Below are 22,278 nucleotides of genomic sequence, written 5' to 3'. Positions count from 1 at the left end.
TGTTTGCTTGAGGAGATGATATATCCCCATCAGGGAACGATATCAAAATAGGAGATGCTTGGGTGGAATACTTAAACGATCCATTTTATGACTGCCCAAGGATGAACCGCACATCATGACCCCTGAATCATTTATTAAAATCAACCACATATGAGGTAAAATCATGACAACATAATCTTTGGTCAACACAGTTATATACACTAGATCATGCGAGGCTCACTCTATAAGCCTCTTCTGAATATTATTTTGTTGCAGCAGTAAACATTTTGCACCTGAATGAGGTTATTTAAGCCACTGACGATGAGAAAACACGTCATCCCGTCCTCAGACTCTCGGGAGCTGAATGATCCGTTTACTCTGGTGGAGACTGGAACAGAGAGATGATGGGGTCCTCGTGGTTGGTTATTACTAAAACACTGCGAAACTTGTCGAATAACGTTTTCAGCTGTGAACGACGCATGTTCTCGTTGTACATGATCTCTTCCAGGTGATGATGGCCTCTGAAGTAATGCAGGAGCCTAAAGAAAGACAAGACACTATCTAAATAATCCATTCATAACCAGACTGGTTTGACTTCAATCGATGCAATTGAGCTTGAGTTGACAAAACCAAACCAATCCATTCAGACTTTGTTGCTACAAACTTATCATCAACTCAGGCTTTGATTCTGAGTTTAGGTGTGACATCAGCGAACAGCCAATTAGATGCAGTACTATTCACTTCTCTCTTTTGCAGAAGATAACGAGATTAAAAAATATTAACAAATTTACACAGCAGGAACCGTCAATGAACTAAAAGAAAAAACTCCTATATAAATGCAAGTAAAAGTTGTGAGGTTATATAATGGATGTAAATATAGAAAGAATTTAACATTTAAGCTGACATATAGATATACATTTTTATAGCTTTATCTATTGATGCTAAAGCTTATTTATATAACCGTTGTTATATATCTATATATAAGATATATGTTATATATCGAAGATATATGTTATATATGGAACATATATCTTCCGATATATGTTATATATCGAAGATATATGTTATATATCTTCCGTTCTGGAAATAAAGCCCTTCTTCAACCATCCACAACTAAGCTCCGCACTATGGGGGATCGAGCCTTCTGCTCAGCCGCACCGCGTCTTTGGAATTCACTTCCAGAAAACCTAAGGGCTCCTCAAGCCATAGACTCTTTTAAGAAAGAACTAAAAACCTTTCTTTTTAAACAAGCATTTTTTACTTTTTGCTAATTCATTTTTTTTTTTTTTTTTTTTTTTTTATGTGTAGCACTTTGGGATTGTTTTTAACTATGAAAAGGGCTTTACAAATAAAATGTATTATTATTATTATTATTATTATATATCTATAGTTATTTAACCTACCATTAAAAAGGATTAATGGTATAAAAAATACATAATATCTAAATCATATAAAAATGATTTTTATAAATATCCATTGCTAAAGGCCAGACTACTGTCTTAAAAAAAACATTTGCTATATATATGACCTTTAATCTGGAGTACAAAAAGGGGGTGTCTTGATCACATCAGACAGGTGTCACTTTGCTCACAGTTGATTGGTTCAATTTTAGTTTGAGATTTCTTACCCAGAACGTAACCTGCCCCAGAGTGTTACTATGGCAATGAACACTGCTATAAGCCAAACCACTATAATGGTGCCTAAAACCCAGGATTGGCGCAAACTAAATTGAAATGTGGTTAACCAACTAAACCGGATTTATGGTATAGGCCCCTGGTCAATGATAGGCTGAATATTTCCTAAATATTTGTATATACTAAATATAATATATACTTCTAACATGTGTCAGCTTTCATTTTAAATATGTCATCATGTCAAAAACTACATTTATACTGGTGGTACTGTAGAGCTGATGACATCTTTTCATTTTGTCAGATTCTGGTCAATGTACATGTGCTAAAATTTTGTTTGGAATAAATTGAATGCACATGTAAACAAATATGTGAATCGGATTGCAGTGTTTAGGGTTCAATATAAACAGAACATTCAGAATCAGAAATTGGACTGGATTCATTCGGATTGATGAAAATGAGTGCAAGAAAACGACCTACTGTACAGAATAAAGTCAGTTTGGAGATAAAAAAACGCTATAAAAATGCGCTTTCACCTGGCAAATAAGCGCAGATCCTCTGGGTTCTGCGCCGCTGGGACACGGAGGATGGCCTGTCGCTCATATTCGGTCAGGCTGGCCAGAAGAGTTTCTGTCATTCTTTTATTGAGAGGAGAGTCTCCTCCGGTCTGCAGCTCGGCACTGGAGTTATCCATACTGGGACTTGTCAGGGTCATGTCATCGCTACTTGCTGCAAAGAGAAAATGAGAGAGACTACTGAGACTTTATTTGATTATAAGGGTGTCTCTTCTCTCATGTGCATGTCTGTTTGGAGTTGTAGTTAACTGGGTTACATACTGGGAGAGCCGAAACTCAGGGCACTGGGCGTGCTCAGACTTCGGCCTGTCACACGAGCAACTAGGGGTGGCTCCTCCTCCCGCAGACCAGGCTCCTCCTCAGTGGGCGGGACCAACAGATAAACATATGTATGGATCTGAAACAGCAGTCGGTGTTGGAGCATCCATACGACCATCTGAATGAGCTGGGCCTGTTCAGATACACACATAATGGGATCTTCAAGCAAGGTTTAACTGCCATACGGCGCTTTTAAAGGTCCCATTCTTCGCGATTCCATCTTTCAAACTTTAGTTAGTGTGAAAAGTTGCTGTTAATAAATAATACCTGTAAAATTATAAAGCTCAAAGTTCAATGCCAAGCGAGATATTTTATTTAACAGAAGTTCCCTTTCAAAGCCTACAGCGAACGGCCGTTTTGGGCTACAGCAGGAAGTGCAGGGATGTAATGACGTCACAGGAACCGTTTGTTGATTAACCCTTCACTCACAAGAACACGCAAAATAGGGGGCGTGGTCTTGTTGCTCTCCCACGTGGAGAAGAGCGTGCATTCAGCGCTTGCATCTCCCCGTTATGGTAAGAGGCAGGACCTTTCCGGGCAAAGTGCGCTAAGCTGCTGTCCAATCACAACACGGGAAGCGCTGGCCCAATCAGAACTCGTTACGTGTTTCTGAAGGAGGGACTTCATAGAACAAGGAAATCATCAGGCCGTTTTTAGGACAGAGGAAACAGCGCTGTACAGATAAGTAAATTGTGTGAAAAATACTGTTTTTTTACACGCAAAACATGAACTCATGTTATATTGCACACTGTAAACATAATCAAAGCTTTGAAAACACGCGAAGAATGGGACCTTTAATAAAACTCGTCTCCCTATGCAGTAGAAAGGTAAAAACTTTTTTTTATTTGGTACAACTCAGCTAGAGCAAAATAAGGCTGTTGTCTTCCCTTTTGCAAAATAGGTAGGATAACTTTAATACCCATAATGCACTGGGCATGTTGCCATCCAAGCCCACACCTACCAGTCTGCCATGAGTCAAATACTTCCTTGCTTTAGAAGGAAATACTTCTTGGCAAACTTAAATGGTGTCAACTTGGTGGTCCTGGATGTAAGAATTCAAAGTAAAGGATCCAGCACATTCCCAAAGAAATATTATATATCGTAAATATGGAGAGAACACTGCAACAGAAAATCTGAAAAACCATGGATGAAACATGGATGCACAAAACAATCAATAGACCTTAGTCATGGTGTGTTCAATGGACTGTAATGTTGGAATGTTTCCAAAGGCTTTAATATATAAGTTTTGAAAAGCTGTGAGTTTTGAAATGTACATGTGATATCAGGCCTTTATATATTGCATGCCATTAGAAAGACTTTTCATGGCTTTTTCAATGGCTTTTCATGTTTTCCCCTCACAGGCATGGTTTCATCCATGTAAATATCAATGTGGTGTCTACCCTGACGAAAGTGTATACGCCTAAAATACGTTTTCTAGGGCTGGACTAATCAACATCAACTAATCAACAAAATTATAAAATAATTATTTCTGACATAATTATTCATAACATTTTTACAGAATGTTTTTGTGAATTTATTTACTAATCTCATAAATCACAGGTGGACACATGCGGTCTTGCAGCAAAAGTTCAAAGCATCTAAAGCTCAAATTGGGTCAGAAAAATTCTGCACACACATGTATGAAACTCCACAAAGCTCCTGTACTGCTCTCCATTGAAAATTAATGGCTTCCTGTCTGTTGTTTGTCTGAGATAGTGAAAAGTCGTTTTAAGACACTAACCTCATGCACAGGGGCATCCAGTGGATTCCTAAACTCAGACAAAGATACAGGAAGTGAGAACTTGGCTAACATGGAGGGCAGGTCATGACCTGGAAATTGGAGTGCGAACTCCTCAGCCAGAGGGGAGTAGCTGGGGGGAGGAAGAGACACAGTCATGATTAATGTCTGCAGTGAGTATTTTTGAATTAATTCAAGAGGGTTTTCTGTTAAAATAATAAGAAGTTTAACTTTGTACAGTGAGTACATTAGAACACAGACAACACAAAAGAGCTTAGGTTTTCTAGAGAGCACATACTCACATGCAGATGTTTGCATGGGGGGAGAGCATATACACGTTGTTCTCACAGAGAGGGTAGATAATGATGGCTTTTCCCCAGTACACCAAATGCGCAGCAATCTGGAAGACCTGTGGCAGGCAGTGTAGCATTTCAGAGCAGTGGTTATCCAAGGAATCAGAGCCCAATAGGAGGACTCAGCAAACATCCTAGGAGGGCTTAAATGGTTTTTAGTTCACTTAAAGGGTTTAGTTCAAATTAAAATTCTGCCATTAATTACTTATACTTATGTCATTCAACAACCGTAAGACCTTTGTTTCTCTTTGAAACACAAATGAAGATATTTGTGTTGAAATCCGATGGCTCAGAAAGGCCTCCATTGGCAGCTATGACATTTCTTCTCTCAAGACCTTTTATCATCATTGTCATTGCAGCCAATGCACTGCTTTATTTGTGTTCCGAAGATGAACAAAAGTCTTTCAGTTGTTGAACGATATGAGGGTGAGTAATTAATGGCAGAATTTTTGGGTGAACTAACCCTTTAAGATGACTCAACCCTCCTAATGCATCACAAAACTGCATATACCTGTTGCATTCCGGGGTCCATTTGGACCCTGTGGAACGCAAGTTTATAAAACAGTCATAACTTAACATATTTCAACTAACAACATATTCTTTAACTTTTTGGCCTTAATTTTAAGCGGTATGTGCAGAGAAAACAAGGCACCGCTCGTCACCTGTCAATTACAGTCCCAACAGTGAAGCATGGTGGTTGCAGCATCATGCTGTGGTTTTAGTTTTTTTCAGCTGCAGGGACAGGACGACAATCGAGGGAAAGATAAATGCGGCCAAGTAAAGGGATATCCTGGATGAAAACCTTCTCCAGAGTGCTGAAGACCTCAGACTGGGCTGAAGGTTCACCTTCTAACAAGACAATGACCCTAAGTACACAGCTAAAATAACGAAGGAGTGGCTTCACAACAACTCTGTGACTGTTCTTGAATGGCCCAGCCAGAGCCCTGACTTAAACCCAATTTAGCATTTCTGGAGAGACCTGAAAATGGCTGTCAACCAACATTTACCATCCAACCTGACAGAACTGGAGAGGATCTGCAAGGAGGAATGGCAGAGCATCCCCAAATCCAGGTGTGAAAAACTTGTTACATCTTTCCTAAAAAGACTTATGGATGTCTTCAAAAGGATCATAAGGGCGCTTCTACTAAATACTGAGCAAACGGTCTGAATACTTAGGACCATGTGATATTTCAGTTTTTCTTATTTTAAAAATCTGCAAAAATGTCCACAATTCTGTGTTTTTCTGTCAATATCGGGTGCTGTGTGTACATTAATGAGAAAAAATTAACTTAAATGATTTTAGCAAATGGCTGCAATATAAAAAAAGAGTAAAAATTTGAAGTGGGTCTGAATACTTTCCGTACCCACTGTGTATGTATGTATGTATGTATGTATGTATGTACAACACCATAAAGGATTATTAGGAACACCAGTTCAATTTCTCATTAATGCAATTATCACATGGCAGTTGCTTCAATGCATGTAGGGGTGTGGTCCTGGTCAAGACAATCTCCTGAACTCCAAACTGAATGTCAGAATGGGAAAGAAAGGTGATTTAAGCAATTTTGAGCGTGGCATGGTTGTTGGTGCCAGGTGGGCTGGTCTGAGTATTTCACAATCTGCTCAGTTACTGGGATTTTCACGCAAAACCATTTCTAGGGTTTACAAAGAATGGTGTGAACAGGAAAAAAAACATCCAGTATGCAGCAGTCCTGTGGTTGAAAAATGCCTTGTTGATGCTAGAGGTCAGAGGAGAATGGACCGCCTGATTCAAGCTGATAGAAGAGCAACTTTGACTGAAATAACCACTCGTTACAACTGAGGTATGCAGCAAAGCATTTGTGAAGCCACAACACGCACAACCTTGAGGCGGATGGGCTACAACAGCAGAAGACCCCACCGGGTACCATTTATCTCCACTACAAATAGGAAAAAGAGGCTACAATTTGCACAAGCTCACCAAAATTGGACAGTTGAAGACTGGAAAAATGTTGCCTGGTCTAATGAGTCTCGATTTCTGTTGAGACATTGAATCAGAACATGGATCCATCATGCCTTGTTACCACTGTGCAGGCTGGTGGTGGTGGTGTAATGGTGTGGGGAATGTTTTCTAGGAACACTTTAGGCCCCTTAGTGCCAATTGGGCATCATTTAAATCCCACGGCCTACCTGAGCATTGTTTCTGACCATGTCCATTCCTTTATGACCACCATGTATCCATCCTCTGATGGCTACTTCCAGCAGGATAATGCACCATGTCACAAAGCTCAAATAATTTCAAATTGATTTCTTGAACATGACAATGAGTTCACTGTACTAAAATGGCCCCCACAGTCACCAGATCTCAACCCAATAGAGCATCTTTGGGATGTGGTGGAACGGGAGCTTCGTGCCCTGGATGTGCATCCCACAAATCTCCATCAACTGCACAATCTATCCTATCAATATGGGCCAGCATTTCTAAAGAATGCTTTCAGCACCTTGTTGAATCAATGCCACACAGAATTAATGTCGTTCTGAAGGCGAAAGGGGGTCAAACACAGTATTAGTATGGTGTTCCTAATAATCCTTTAGGTGTCTGTATATGAATGATACATTTTAGAGTATAAAGTTAAATTCCTTTAAAATGTATTGTACATAAGTAATTTAAGACAAATCTAATTAACAGATGTAAAACAAAAGAAGGAAAATAAAATAAATATTTTTTCATATGAAAAAAACCCACAGTTAACTTTAGGGTCAAAACTACGGTGGCCCAGTAGTGCAGCCATACTAAACTAAACCGCAACACAACGAAATCGGCACAACACAACAAAATCGCCACAACACAACGGAAATGCTCCCGACCACGAGGGGGCTCTCGGACTGCAATAAAGTTAGTTTCCTTTGCCATTGCTCTATAGATTGGCCTGTCTTACAAATATATAAACACTACGATCAGATTTAAGTGTGTAACCATTGTATATCGACATTAAATAGCAACTCAAAATCACCTACATGCATTATAGCTGCATATTTACTCGAAAACAATTTTACACACTGTCATGGTGCTTGATGCCCAAGGGAACGTCTGCCAATTCCACTAAGCAATTGAAACATATAATTTATATAAATTAAAATTACTTTTAACATTTCAAAACAGACATGTTAAAATTCTACAGCTTTGTTGTATTCTAAATAACTGACTCAATGCACAACATTGGAAGTTGAACATTTAAACAAAACAACACAAAAGTAATTTTAATTCATAAAATTATTCGTTTCAACCACTGGCAGACGTTCCCTTGGGCATCAAGCGCCTTGATCGTGAGTAAAAATGTTTACGAGTATAAATATGCAGCTATAATGCATGTAGGTGATTTTGAGTTGCTATTTAATGTCGATATACAATGGTTACACACTTAAATCTGATCGTAGTGTTTATATATTTGTAAGACAGCAGGCCAATCTATAGAGCAATGGCAAGGGAAACTAACTTTATTGCACCCCCTCGTGGTCGGGAGCATTTCCGTTGTGTTGTGGTGATTCCGTTGTGTTGTGGCAATTTTGTTGTGTTGTGGTTTAATTCCGTTGTGTTGTGATGATTTCGTTGTTGTGGCGATTTTGTTGTGTTGTGGTTTAATTGCGTTGTGTTGTGGTTTAATTTAGTACGGCTGCACTACTAGGCCACCGTACAAAACAGACCTGAACACAAAAGGTATAACAATTTATTTATACCTCCTAGAATTTTTTTTTGTTTTTTATTTATTGTGTGTATTTCTTTACACACATACAAAGTTAAATTCCATACTAAAAACTATGAATCAAATAAACAAAATAAAATCTTAAAACAGGTCAAATGGGCCTAAATGGATTAGGAGACTTATTTATGAGACTTATTTATTTAAAATAAGACAACATGAGATTTAAAATAAGCCAAAACAACCTGGATTTCAAGTCATGTAAATTAATAAAATCTTAAACTCAATTAATATTTTTATAATGAATATAAATTTTTTCCTAGTTATGTAAAGCTCTAAAATATTGTGTAGAATTTGTAATAAATAAATAAAAATAATAATAATAATTATCCTTATCCAGTAATCCATGAACTTTCAGGCCTTTGAATTTTGTTGTGGAAAATAAATACTGTAGTTAAAAGGGTTTTAAAAAAAACACAGTTTTAGACTATAGATAGTCTATCCAAAACATTTCTGCCATAATGATATTTCAATATAATTATTTTCTGTCCACTAGGTGGCAGTATAAGACTAAATTTAACAAAAACGAATTCTGTAACTTGTTGAATATAACTTAACCTGCACGGGTCAATACAACATCAGATTTTTGCCAGAACCTTCAAGTTTGAAAGTTTGTCAGACCAATTAACTATTTCCAAGTGTTAAACTTAAAAAAGGACATGGCTGATAAAAGTGCACAGTGGCATATAGTCTTTGACCTGCAGGAGGGCTAGGTCAGCGTCTTGAGCCAGCTGCTGTAGGTTCTTCACAGCTGAGCAGGTCTTGATAAGCCGCACTAGAGCAGGAGAGCAGTCCAGAGGAAGCTGGGCCAGCAAGGCCTTCTCATTGTCCAGCAGCAGCAGTGCATGATACGGCCTGCAGGGGGCACACCACCACAACACAACTTGCTGTTGAAATTACACTCTGGTCTAAATAACAAGTGTAGCAAGTTGAACATGGAAAAAAAAGCAGACAAGACTAAAGGTCACATGATACACGGGGAAACTTTTTGAGCAATGTTGCTGGGCACTTCCTCATTGAGAATATACAATAAATCTCTATCTGGATACTTTAGAACAGTCGTGGGCCTTGTGGCTCACCTGGTTGCCTGCTGATAGCAACATTGCTGAAAAAGATGTGTATCATCTTTCTATAATGATATCACCCTGTGTATCAACACTTTTAGGCATTTGTCAGATTATCATATTACCATACTATTGCTGAAGAAAATAGTATACATACTGCACACAAAGAATAGATGGATGAATTACTATATTTGCCAAAAATAGCACTATAACAAAGCACACTGAGGAACACTACATTATCAATGAGATAAGCTGGATATTTAAACATCCATTTTTTCATGGATTTAGAAAGCATGCAGTTTTTATTTTGCAGAAAAAAACAGAGCAAATTGCTGAATTAATTGCAACATGATGAGGCCATATGGATGTTGCAATCTATGCTGTAACTCACCGAATGGCCTTTAGGCTGCGCTCAAGAGCCTCTGGTGGGATGTGTTTCCCTCCTACACGGTGGATTTTGTGTGGCAGGCAGAAACTGACCTCAAGCCAGTTATTAATGTGAAGCCGAACAACTCCAGTAGTGCAGAGACTGAAAACAATACACAGTGGATAAGGTCACCATGACAGAAATGACAAGTGTTATTTGAAACAATGAATTACTTTATGTAATGATGTAATTCATTTTGAAACAATGAATTACAAGAGAAAAGAGAATATGGACAAAAGCCAAGTACGTTTCTCTGTCCACCTTATTTTGCAAACTAGAAGCAAGCTATTTTCTGTGAATGTGTGAGATATCAGAACCATTACAAGCAATAGGAAAATAACTAAAGGAACAATAAAGTGCAGTAAAAGGTGTGTTTATGATTATGATAATTATGATATAAATACCAAATATAATTGTTTTATTGGAAGACTTGTGCACTTAAGTTAGAATTTTCTTTATTAAAAATAAGGTGGACAGTATGCAAGGTTTAGTCATATGAGAAAATTATGGATTTCAGCGTTTCATGCATAATAATTTAACATTACATGCAGCATGGGTAACACTTTAATTTAGGCTCCAATTCTACCTAGTAGCATGCATTTTACTAGGATATTGGCTGTTTACTAGTATTTACAAAGCACATATTAATGCCTTATTCTGCATCCCCTAATCCAACTCAATACCTAAACTTATCAACTACCGTACTAACTATTAAAAGCTCATAGTTAACAGTGAAAGAATTCTAAAGTGTCCTAATCTAAAGTGTGACCACAGCATGTTTTAGCCCAGCAGAACATGTTTCTTTTGAACATTTATAGCCCTAACTAACCATTTCCCTATTCCTAACCATAACCTACCCCTAAAATCAAAGGGACATTTGTTGATAAGAATGCCATCAACCTTAACAACAGGAGTGCTTGGGTAAATGATGGTTAATGCAACACTACTCACCTATCATAGGCCTCTTTCAGGTCTCTAGCTAATTTACACTTGGGAAGGATCTGGCGAAATGGTGATTGTGGCGTGCCGTCTGCTATAATAACAGATAAACAGCACAGTGAAAATCATGCAACACCTTCAGTGATTATATTTGCAGGACAAACACTGCCCATCTCAAGGGAATGAGATGTCTCACTCTCAGTCATGGTGGTGACCTCGTCCTGCACTGATAGCATGAGCTTGGCCTCTCTAGTGAGGTACTGGCATCTGCGCTCCTCGTGCTGCAGGGCTATGGCAATGCGACGAGACAGGTTATGCATACAGTTGATGACTGAGGCGTCTGCATTGGCCTGTAGAAGGCGGAAACAGAGATGAAAGAAAGACAGACAAGGATTGTTCATTTAATGAGTGGGTCAATGACATGACACAATGTTTGTGCTTATCTATTAATTCATTCCAAAATACATTAAAAATACTTTTATTCATGCATACATTGAACACACATTTTCTATGGTGTAGTGTTCAGGGTAACGCATTACAAGTAATGCAAGTTACTTTTTTCAAGTAATGAGTAAAATAATGTTACACTTTTTGTACAAACTAATATTTGTTACTTTCTCAAAAAAGTAATGCAAGCTACTTTGTTTTATCATGTATTGACTGATACCTCTCCATGTTAAGAAATCTGGAGTAATCGCAGAGGCATTGCGTGAACACGAAGCTTATTGTATCTCACTTGCACTTGTTTTTGCATGTTTTTATATTTTTGGGGAACAAGGTAAAAAAGGAAAAGAACTATGCTAAAATCATAACGAATAAAAGTAAAACATTCAAAGAGATGAAAATCTTGAAAGGAAAAGTTTGGCTTAATTGTAGAGAATATTTTAATAAAGCTGTTCCACTGCTAACTTAAAACAATTCTGTCCAAATTAAAATCATGTGTCCCAAAACATGTATTCAGTGTTTAAGAAAAATATTTTAGCACTTTTTGCTTGGTTACACTACATTACATTTTTGAGTCATTAACTTCAAACGTAAAAAAATAGTACAAAACCATGTTAAACCAAGATGAATAGCACATGCAGTAATAGAAAATTTCTTGCAAAAAAATTATTTCAGCATGCATTTTTATATTTAATTTTTTTTTCCTTTTTCTGAAAATTTCATCATCACATATCTCTAATCATGCAACTATAAAATTCAGTTACACAACAGCTCATCCTTTGACTTTGTTCGCATTTTGCAATAAAAAACTTAACTTTTCCTTTTTACTGTTTAAAATGCCCCCTACAAAGAGTAAGATAGAATATATTTTTCTCCTAGATGCAATATGCTTGTCTAATGTACTGTAGTTACAAGATTATAGAGGACAAGAAATATGAAATGTTGGAATGTATCAAAGAACTCTTATAATCTGGTGTTTCCATAACCGAAAACACATACATATATATATATATATATATATATATATATATATATATATATATATATATATATATATATATATATATGAAAACAGTCCTTGTTCATTTAATTAAATATAGAATTTATGCTCACAGTGACGTGAATCCACCTTTTGTGTTATTAACATGTTTTTAATTTCTGCTTTTTGATATTTTAAAGGAGGCATAACGTATAACCCAACCAAAAATACAACCCAATTACAACATAATATTTCACATATTTTCTGGTTTGAAATGTTGCACATATAGTAAATCTGCAGACTAATGGTAGGCAGTGTGACAAAGGGTGAGTCCTGAAAAAGGGAGTGGTCAGTGCTGGAGAACAGATAGGAGCATGAGTCTGCGTTTTCTGCAGCTGGACCTGACTCAGCGCTCTGCTATGTTACGTCATGTTTGCACCGGGGTGGGGTGGGTCGGATCATGTGCAGTCCGATTATGAAGAGAAAAGAGACCCGCCTCCATTTCAGTCTGTCTGATAGACAGCACACTGGAGACTTATCACAATCCACACCCTTTCTGAGAAACTCTTGACCTAAGATATACTCGCAAATAGCTGAGTCACTATACAGGGGCTTCTGAAAAGAATTCAGTATCAAAAATGTATACTTTTTTTTTACTATACATATTAAATAATGATCAAAAGAAATGTCCAGAAACTAAACACATCTTAATTTAGAAGAAGACACAAATGCCATGATAGTCACATTATTTAAGTATACCATAATATTTTCGGGGGCTAACAAATAGTGGTGTGCAAAACACTTGAATTCATGATAATATAGTAATTTCTAAAGTAATTTTGCGTGAGTGTGCTGGGTAGATTACTTACAAATTGTAGTCGGATACTGATTACATTACAAAAATAATTGTTAGTAACATAATCCATTACATTACACATTTAAATTAATATAATCGTTTCGATTACTTTTACTCTAACTTTTGCCCTATCGCATTGAATTGAATTGGATCTTATACCATATTGATATAATTATATAAATTCCATTCTCTTATCAACAACATGTAGAGCATTAAATATAGTTGCTTGTGTTTACCTGCTTGTCATGTAACCATTAACCAACATCAGAGAACCATGAACTTAATTTTATTATTGAACCACTCAACTCATTAACTTAAAATCTAAGGCCTTACTTCAAGTAAATATAATATTACACAAAAGCCTTCCAAAGATATACTTATATATGGTAATTACCTCACTAAGTGTTCATTCAAAAATTAATTGTGAATGTCAGGAGCTGAAGACTGTATTTGTTTTCATTAAGAGTTTGATATGCTGTTTTCTTACCCTTAATGCAAAAACCACACTGAACAGGATCATGGTGGGCAGCTCTCTTTTGGGGGAGGGGTCAGTTTTGGAGACCTGGAGAAAGCAACATCATTATTAAGTAGAATTAGTTACATTTTATATTATTATTAGGTATGTAATTCAAGGAGACAAATTCTGATAATTTTAGAGCAATGATAAATAATGTTTTGCTTGATTTTAAATTATTTCAATGTACTTACAGTAAATTAAATAAATGTTGCATAAAGGTTAATTGAAGTTCAAGTTCTAAAAAAGTACAAATATTGAAAAACAATATTTCTTTTATTTGAGAAATAAATGTAAACTATTATATGTGTCTACGTAGATTATACTTTTTATTGTGCAGGTTAATATAAAAGAGTTTTGTGTTGATTACATGCATAGAGCAAAAGTGATCATTTAATAATCTGAATCAATCCTAGATTTACCTGAAGCTTCATTTTGTAAAGCAGGTTCAATTCTCATTCTACAAATGCAAAGTATTTATTTGCATGGAGGTCTCCTAACATATTTTCTCACAAACAGAAGGTGGAGCTGTTACCCTGTGATCATGGTAATCTTCAGTGCCTTGGTAAAATCAGCAGCAGCTCATCTTACAAAAGGGCATTTCAAAAACCTTTCCTTCACTCTCATACACTACTGTTCATATGTCTGGGATCAGTAAGATTTCAAGAAATTCATACTTTTTTTCATCAATGATGCATTAAATTGATCAAAGGTGTCAGTAAAGACATTTGTAAAGTTACAAAATATTTATTTTCTTTCTATTGATCAGATTTTGGTTTCCACTGAAAATATTAAGCAGCACAACAGTTTTCAACATTGATGACACTGAAGACCAGCTTTGCCAACACAGGAATAAATTACTTATTTTTTATGAGATAGAAATTAGTTATTTTAAACTGCAATTTACAAGATAATTGGCATGCCTCACCTGAATACTATGTGGAAGCTGCAGTAAGGTTGGATGTCCGACGAAGCGCACATTGTCTATTTTTAGTTCAAACTTCTTGCCGCACATATCAGATTTGGTAGCCAAGATGGTGGCGAGAATAATATCAGAAAACCTTTGAAGGTGAAGGAATAAAAAGAGGATTAAAGAAAAGACAACACAAGAGGAGTAACACTAAAATCAGCAGGTGCTATTACAGCAGAGGTTCTGATTGGATTTCAAGTGCTAATCTATTCACTGCGCTGAGAATTATATTAATTCACTAACTCATAGGGGAATCTAGGGGATTCACAAGAGATGGGTGATTGAACAAATTATTTGGTGAAGCCTCTGGGCTATTTTCCTGATCTAAACCTTGGCTCTTAAAAATGGCTCTTATAAGTGAGAATGCAGGTGATTGTAACACTGACAAAGTGATGAATCTGCTGGATTAAACTGCTCACTGTATATATTTCACCCACTCAGACAAGGTCCGAGAAAGTTCCCAAGAAGGCCCACGGTACAAAAGTCAGTGGTCTGATTGAAATGTTGAATTATTTGAAGGGGGAAAAGAAAGGAAAAACAGGTATTGACATGTGCTGAGTTTGTGAACATCATCTGTACCACATTTGATTTAATGGCATTTCCTGAAGTATCTCAAGTGATTCTCCCGCAATAGTGAATTTCAATTAATGTAAGAACAAAATTATAACTGTACCAGTGCAAGTTATTCAAATCCGTAACCCATGATTTAAGCTATTATTATATTATACAATGACATAAATTACACAAGCTATCACAATTACATTTGCCATTTGACTGCATTATATATATATATATATATATATATATATATATATATATATATATATATATATATATATATATATATAGTGTGAACAAAACAAAATGTGTGTGTCAGACAAATTATCAGGGAGAAAAGATGAACAAAGATGGGGTGCTCTGGAAAAAGGAGAGGTGGTTTAGAGAATGGTGGTTTAATCTTACCCTGCTACCAACTGTTCATCAGTTAGTGGAGTTTGTTCTCTGAAATGGGAATAGGGCCATAAAGAAAGAAAAAAAAAGAAAAAAAAGAAAGAAAAAAAATGCAGCAGACAAGTTGGCAGGATGCATGACAAAACAAAACAAATTTTAAGATTGATGCTTGATCAAACAACAGTAAGTTTGTTTTCTTTTTACATGTTTAAATCTGGTGACATTGTTAAAGGGGCTTTATGTATAAATTGTCCTGTATTAATTGCTTTTTCATTGCCAATGTGTGAAGTGAACAGCTTGTAACGAAACTTTTTTTAAAATGAGACCTTCCCTTATTTCCTAGGTTGTCTTTGAAAACCTTAAGTTCATACAAACTCCACAAGAACAAATCCATTTTTTCGTTTTCTCGAGGTCGCAGGAACAAGAACAATGTTAGTTCTGGCAAGGACATTCCATACTTTACGAGAAAAGCAGGTGCCGAAACGTCCGTTTCTCCGCATTAAGTGCGCCCACAAATTTCTGACCAATCATAAAATAGTTCTCAGACAGAAGAAAAAAGTTCTGCTCAGATGATGTGTCAAGAGCAAGCTGCGATTACAAAGGATAACTATAATGTATGAGGGAATAGCACTTCTGAGAGTACTTAGACTCGGCGGAGTAAAAAGTCCCGGCTGAAACATCCTCCCTCACATCTCCCCCACCCTCTCTCATTTCTGTCAATAGGGGGGAGATGTGAGGGAGGATGTTTCAGCCCTCAGAAATGCTATTCCGCCATCCATTATAGTTCTCCTTTTTAATCCGCTGAGAAAAGCTCCATAATTTATTTTATGTCACCATACTTTATCGTTCAACTATTCGTGTAACTGTAATTAGATGGGGAAAAAGTGGAGGTGTTTGGTCGATTCTAACTTGATCTCTGTTTGGTTCCATAGTGAATGAAGTGGGCTTAGTGGGCTAAGCTAAATGCTATCAGATCGTCACCGCGCGTCAGAGAGATTAAGAGCACACACTGAGACGAGAGAGGTATGTATCAACTCGTTTTAGTTAAGGGAATAACATAGTTTAATATGAAAAAGCAGTGAAGTATCCCTTTAAACATTTTATAATCATTTAACTAAAATTATCACAAAACATTTGAATTTTAATTAAGTTTCTGGATCTGGCCATACACACTATGCTGTATGAATGTTTGTAAATTCCTTGCAGAACCTGTAAAAAATTTGAATAATTGTATTTTTGATTCACACACTATGCATTTTATTTTCTATTTAGTACTGTCCTGAATAAGATATTTTACATAAAAGATGTTTACATATAGTCCACAAGACAATACATATCTGAATTTATGAATATTACCCCATTCAAAAGTTTATGAACCATTGATTCTTAATACTGTGTCATTCCCTGGATCATCCATGGCTGTTTTTGTTTTTTGATGGTTGTTCTTGAGTAAATTGTTTGTCCTGAGCAGTTAAACTGTCCAATGTTCTTCAGGGGGGGAAAAAACCTCCAGGTCCTGCAAATTCTTCAGCTTTCCAGCATCTTTTGCATCATTTGAACCCTCTCCAGCAATGACTGTATGATTTTAAGATCCATCTTTTTACAATAGAGGAACTCAAACACAAATGGTTCAAACTTTCAGATGCTCCAGAAGGAAACAATGCAATGTCCAAATTTGTATTTTGTTGTTTAAAATTTAAAAATAAATAAACTAGTAACTGTCCGGAAGCAACAGAAGGCATGTTTTATGGAAGAAAAATTAAGTACAATTTACATTTATCTTCAAATTCAAAAAGATTTATCCCATGGACTCCTAATGCATCATGTTTCCTTCTGGAGCATAAATAAATGCTTTTTAATAGTTGTTTTGTTATGAGTCATGTTCACTTTAAGAGCGCATGGGTCTATTGTCCTATTTCGCGACCCGTAGTTTGTGAAGGAAAACACTCGCGCACTTCATGCGCATTTTTCAGCGGTTGGTTCTAGTCTGTTAAATTCCATTGCAGTTAATTCGTATCTGTCGTCCACTTTGTCTGGCTTAGCATCGTCGGTATGTATACCTTGTTTTGTGAGATTGTCTGGAGATATTATTCATTATTTTTGACAGTAATTTTGAAGTTTATAAAGTATAATCTGGGGACAGTCAGAATGTACTTAGGCTTGCTATGCTAGCTTGTGTGTCGTTTGTTAATGACCAGAAAGTGTTTTCTCATGTTTCTTCTCATATAATACTGCTAAAAATAGGACTATCAATATGCAACAGTAATAGTGCATCAGCCTTTATTCATTTGGAGTTGATTTTGTATATTGGCGTGACGCTAATTTGTCTTTGCTCTTTTGTATGTTGCAGTTTCACTTTTCTCTGTAACTCCAATAAACCTGTGGATCTAATAATTAATCTTCAGAGTCTTGGTGTGAGGAAAAGTTTAGCTGGCCGTCAGGATATTAAAGTAGACATATCGAGGACGGCACAGTGAAACGACGGCTATCAAGCAAGTGTGATAACACAGATCGAGTGAAGCTAGCCGACATGTCGTCACACGCATCCAGTGGACGATCAAAGGACCATTCTCTACAGCCAAGTGCTATTGGAGCAGCGCGCGCCACAGAGCTACAGGCTACAGAGGAGAGTTTACATGGAAGTACAGCAGCACAAGACAACCCACAGCGTGTATCGTTAAGGACACGCTCACAAGTATGTTGTTCAGTGAGATCTGGTTCATCGTCAGCCGGGTCTGCAGCAGTCAGGGCAAGAGCGAGAGCCGAAGCAGCAAAGGCACGCCTATGCTATGCTGAAGAGGAAGCTGATCTGAGGCTTCAACAAGCTAAGTTGGAAGTGTCTATAGAAATGCTAAAACATAAAAAAGAGGCTGCTGCAGCCATTGCCGAAGCAGAGGCATTTGAAGCTGCTGCTGATGTAAAGAGTGAAAAACATAGTTGTGACTTGAACATAGACTCTGTTCCTTTAGAAGCCTCTCAACGCACAAAACAGTATGTGCTTGACCAACTAAAAGAAAGGGATTCAGAATTGAAGTCTTACGAAAACGGTGACACACAAGCAAAGACAGCGCCGGTCCCTAACCATATCGTGTCTCCTCAACCACTAAAGCCTGAAGCCAGTCCCTTCTATCCGCAACAGAACAATACTGCTCCACGTCGTCTTATCCCACATCAGCCTTACATCAGCACATATGAGGACAACTACGAATCATTCAACATGATGCTTGGAGATGTTCGTCTACCTCACATCAAGTCCAGCGGTGAGCGTGCTCCTCCTGCACACCACTTCAGAGCACAAAATCACAACACCCAGCCTACTCTCGCACACCATGCCATACCGCCAGACTCCAATGATGGCACCTCATACATAAATGACTTTGTCAGGTATCTAGCCCGCCGTGAGCTTATAGCTACAGGCTTGCTTCAGTTCAATGACAGACCCCAGAACTACAGAGCATGGAAGCGATCCTTTTTGACTGCCATCAGAGGGCTAAACCTGAAACCGAGTGAGGAGATGGATCTTCTGTTAAAGTGGCTCGGGAAGGAGTCAGCAGAGCATATTGAGCAGATAAGAGCAATACACATCAATCGGCCAGAAGCAGGGCTGGCCATGGCATGGGAAAGGCTCGAGCTAACATATGGCTCAGCTGAAACCATAGAAAATGCTCTGTTCAAACGCATTGACAGCTTTCCAAAAATAATAAACAGAGATGGACATAAGCTGACAAAGCTGGGTGACCTACTAATGGAACTGCAGGCTGCTAAGGCGGAAGGAGACTTGCCAGGCCTGGCTTTCCTTGACACAGCGAGAGGCGTCAACCCAATTGTACAGAAACTCCCATCTCGTCTCCAGGATAAGTGGGTGATAGCTGGTGCAGCCTACAAGCATCAAAACCAGGTGAACTATCCTCCCTTTGGCTTCTTTGTTGATTTTGTCAGCCAGCAGGCACGCATTGCAAATGACCCAAGCTTCAGCCTCATCGGCAACACAGACACGAACCCCAGGACAGAGAAGACAGCATGGAAGCCGAACAGACAGCGGGAAGTCTTCGTCCACAAGACAGAGGTGTCACCCAGAGCCACATCTGACACAGGCGAGCCCCCAACGAAATCTGACGATCATGACAAACTATGTCTGTTACATAAAAAGCCACACCCTCTCCTTAAATGCCGGGCATTCAGAGAGAAACCCATTGACGAGCGCAAAACACTCCTCAGAGAAAACAATGTTTGCTTTAAATGTCTGTCTTCCTCGTCTCACATAGCAAAGAATTGCAAACTCAATATCAAGTGTTTTGAATGTAAGAGTGACAGACACAACACGGCGCTTCACCCTGGACCCGCACCTTGGCAGCAGGAGGCCGGCCCTGTTTTTGAGCACGGCGGGGAGGAGGCTGATGCTTCACCACAGTCTCAGGTCACCAACAAATGCACAAAAGTCTGCGGAGGGGAACTCACAGACCGTTCCTGCTCGAAAATATGCCTCGTCAAAGTGTTCCCAGCCGGCCACAGAGGAAAAGCTGTGAAACTGTATGCAGTTATAGACGAGCAGAGCAACAGGTCACTGGTTCGCTCGCAGTTCTTCGACATATTCAACGACCAAAGTCCAAGCGCTCCTTACACACTGAGAACATGTGCTGGAGTGAAGCAATCAGCAGGCAGAAGGGCCAGTGGCTATGAAGTGGAGTCTCTGGATGGAACTGTTCGCGTCCCGTTGCCAAGCCTCATAGAATGTAACAACATACCAAATAACAGAGAGGAGATTCCAACCCCCGAAGTAGCTCTTCATCATGCTCATTTAAGGTCAGTTGCACACTTCATCCCAGACATTGATCCGCAAGCTCCCATTATGCTTCTCTTAGGACGGGACATTATCAGAATGCATAAAGTCCGTAAACAGGTGAATGGCCCTCACAACCTGCCTTATGCACAGAAGTTAGACCTGGGCTGGGTCATTGTTGGAAATGTGTGCCTAGGCAATGTTCACAGGCCACTTACGATTAGCACGTTCCACACAAATACCACAGAGCTGCAACGACCCACTCTCTTTGATGCATGCCCCAATGTGTTCCATGTGAAGGAGAGGTTCGGTGACACTCAGCCCACCAGTGAGCCTCCAGCGTATCCTGAGGACCAGCCTGTCTGTGAAACCGACCACCTTGGATGCACGGTGTTCAGACGGACCAAGGATGACAACCAGGTGGCTCTCTCCATTCAAGATACAACGTTCATGGAGATAATGGATGAAGGGCTACAAAAGGACTCAAACAACAGTTGGGTGGCGCCATTACCCTTCAAGAACCCACGCCCACGGCTCCCAGACAACAGGTCACAAGCACTGAGGCGTCTCATGTCTCTCAAGCGTAACTTTGAAAAAAAGCCTGAGATGAAAGACCATTTTCTCACCTTCATGGACAACATGCTTCGGAACGGGCATGCAGAGTTAGCTCCCCCTCTCAGCCTGGATAAAGAAAAGTGGTACTTACCAACGTTCGGTGTGTATCATCCGAAGAAACCAAAGAAAATACGCGTGGTATTCGATTCCAGTGCCCAGTACAACGGCGTGTCACTCAACGACGTGCTGTTAACGGGACCCGACCTTAATAACACACTGCTGGGAGTGCTGATTCGGTTCAGAAGAGAGGCCATCGCTGTCACAGCCGACATAGAACAGATGTTTTATTGCTTCCTGGTAAGAGAAGAAGACCGTGATTTCTTACGTTTTCTCTGGTTCCAGGATAATGACCTCTCCAAAGCCATCGTGGATTACCGCATGAACGTCCACGTCTTCGGCAACAGCCCTTCACCAGCAGTGGCTATTCACGGTCTACACAAGTCTGTTCATTGCAATGAGTACCATGTCGACCCAGATGTGCAGCACTTTGTGTTACGTGACTTCTACGTTGATGATGGGCTGAAGTCCCTGCCCACAGCGCAAGCTGCTATCAGCCTATTGACAAGGACACAGGATGTGCTCTCCAAGTCTAATCTGAGACTTCACAAGATTGCAGCGAACAACAAAGAGGTCATGGACGCCTTTCCACCCAGTGACCACGCGAGTGACCTCAAAGACCTTGACCTTGATGCAGACACGCTGCCTTTGCAGCGCAGCCTCGGGCTTGACTGGAATCTCAAGACAGATTGTTTCCTTTTTAATGTCTCCAGTGAGATCAAGCCCTACACCCGGCGGGGTGTCTTGTCCACAATCAATAGCCTCTACGACCCGCTTGGGTTTGTTGCGCCCATCACAGTACAAGGCAAGGCTATCCTGCGAGAGCTCACGGCAGAGAATGGTGACTGGGACGCACCCTTACCTCCAGCCATGGAAGATGCCTGGACGTCATGGAGAGCCTCTCTGTCCGAGCTCGCTGAGCTTTCTATCCCAAGGCGCTACACAGAAGCCTCACCATCAGCAGCGGTAAGAAGAGAACTGTGTGTGTTCTGTGATGCGTCCGTAAAAGCTATTGGTGCAGTGTGTTACCTGAAAGTGACGGACAGTAACGGCAATAACCAGATTGGATTTGTAATGGGCAAAGCCAAGCTGGCTCCCCGCCCTGAACACACAGTGCCAAGACTGGAACTCTGCGCAGCAGTGCTTGCTGTTGAGTTAGCAGACTTGGTCTCAGCAGAACTAGACCTACAGCTCGATGTCATAACGTACTACTCAGACAGTAAGGTAGTCCTGGGCTATATTTGCAATGAGACCAGGCGCTTTTACGTCTATGTCAGCAACCGGGTGTTACGCATCCGAAGATCCTGCCGACCAGACCAGTGGCGCTATGTGCCAACAGACCTGAACC

The 22,278-nt window shown here is 39.1% G+C and overlaps 1 protein-coding gene across 5 annotated transcripts in view; it reads right to left on the bottom strand.

The window, feature by feature from the left end:
* Positions 1–22,278, bottom strand: part of nprl3 (NPR3-like, GATOR1 complex subunit) — a 31,523-nt gene that overhangs the window by 5,200 nt on the left and 4,045 nt on the right. For 2 of the 5 annotated variants that reach the window (XR_010898642.1, XR_010898641.1), the window contains exons 3-14: positions 15,491–15,529; positions 14,486–14,618; positions 13,531–13,605; positions 10,961–11,114; positions 10,777–10,858; positions 9,790–9,927; positions 9,033–9,189; positions 4,544–4,650; positions 4,245–4,374; positions 2,447–2,636; positions 2,147–2,339; positions 273–518 (exon numbers count right to left, since the gene is read on the bottom strand). Coding sequence is in view for 3 of the 5 variants with exons in the window: in XM_067421159.1 (XP_067277260.1) it covers positions 353–518; positions 2,147–2,339; positions 2,447–2,636; positions 4,245–4,374; positions 4,544–4,650; positions 9,033–9,189; positions 9,790–9,927; positions 10,777–10,858; positions 10,961–11,114; positions 13,531–13,605; positions 14,486–14,618; positions 15,491–15,529 (1,564 nt within the window). In the remaining 2 variants the exon portion in view is untranslated. Of the gene's footprint in view, positions 1–113; positions 519–2,146; positions 2,340–2,446; positions 2,637–4,244; positions 4,375–4,543; positions 4,651–9,032; positions 9,190–9,789; positions 9,928–10,776; positions 10,859–10,960; positions 11,115–13,530; positions 13,606–14,485; positions 14,619–15,490; positions 15,530–22,278 lie in introns of those variants that run through there. The other 3 variants (XM_067421159.1, XM_067421174.1, XM_067421185.1) reach the window with 3 other exon arrangements.

This window comes from Pseudorasbora parva, chromosome 2 (assembly GCF_024679245.1).
Source record: "Pseudorasbora parva isolate DD20220531a chromosome 2, ASM2467924v1, whole genome shotgun sequence".
NCBI lineage: Eukaryota > Metazoa > Chordata > Actinopteri > Cypriniformes > Gobionidae > Pseudorasbora > Pseudorasbora parva.
This window is presented reverse-complemented; position numbering and strand designations above follow the sequence as displayed.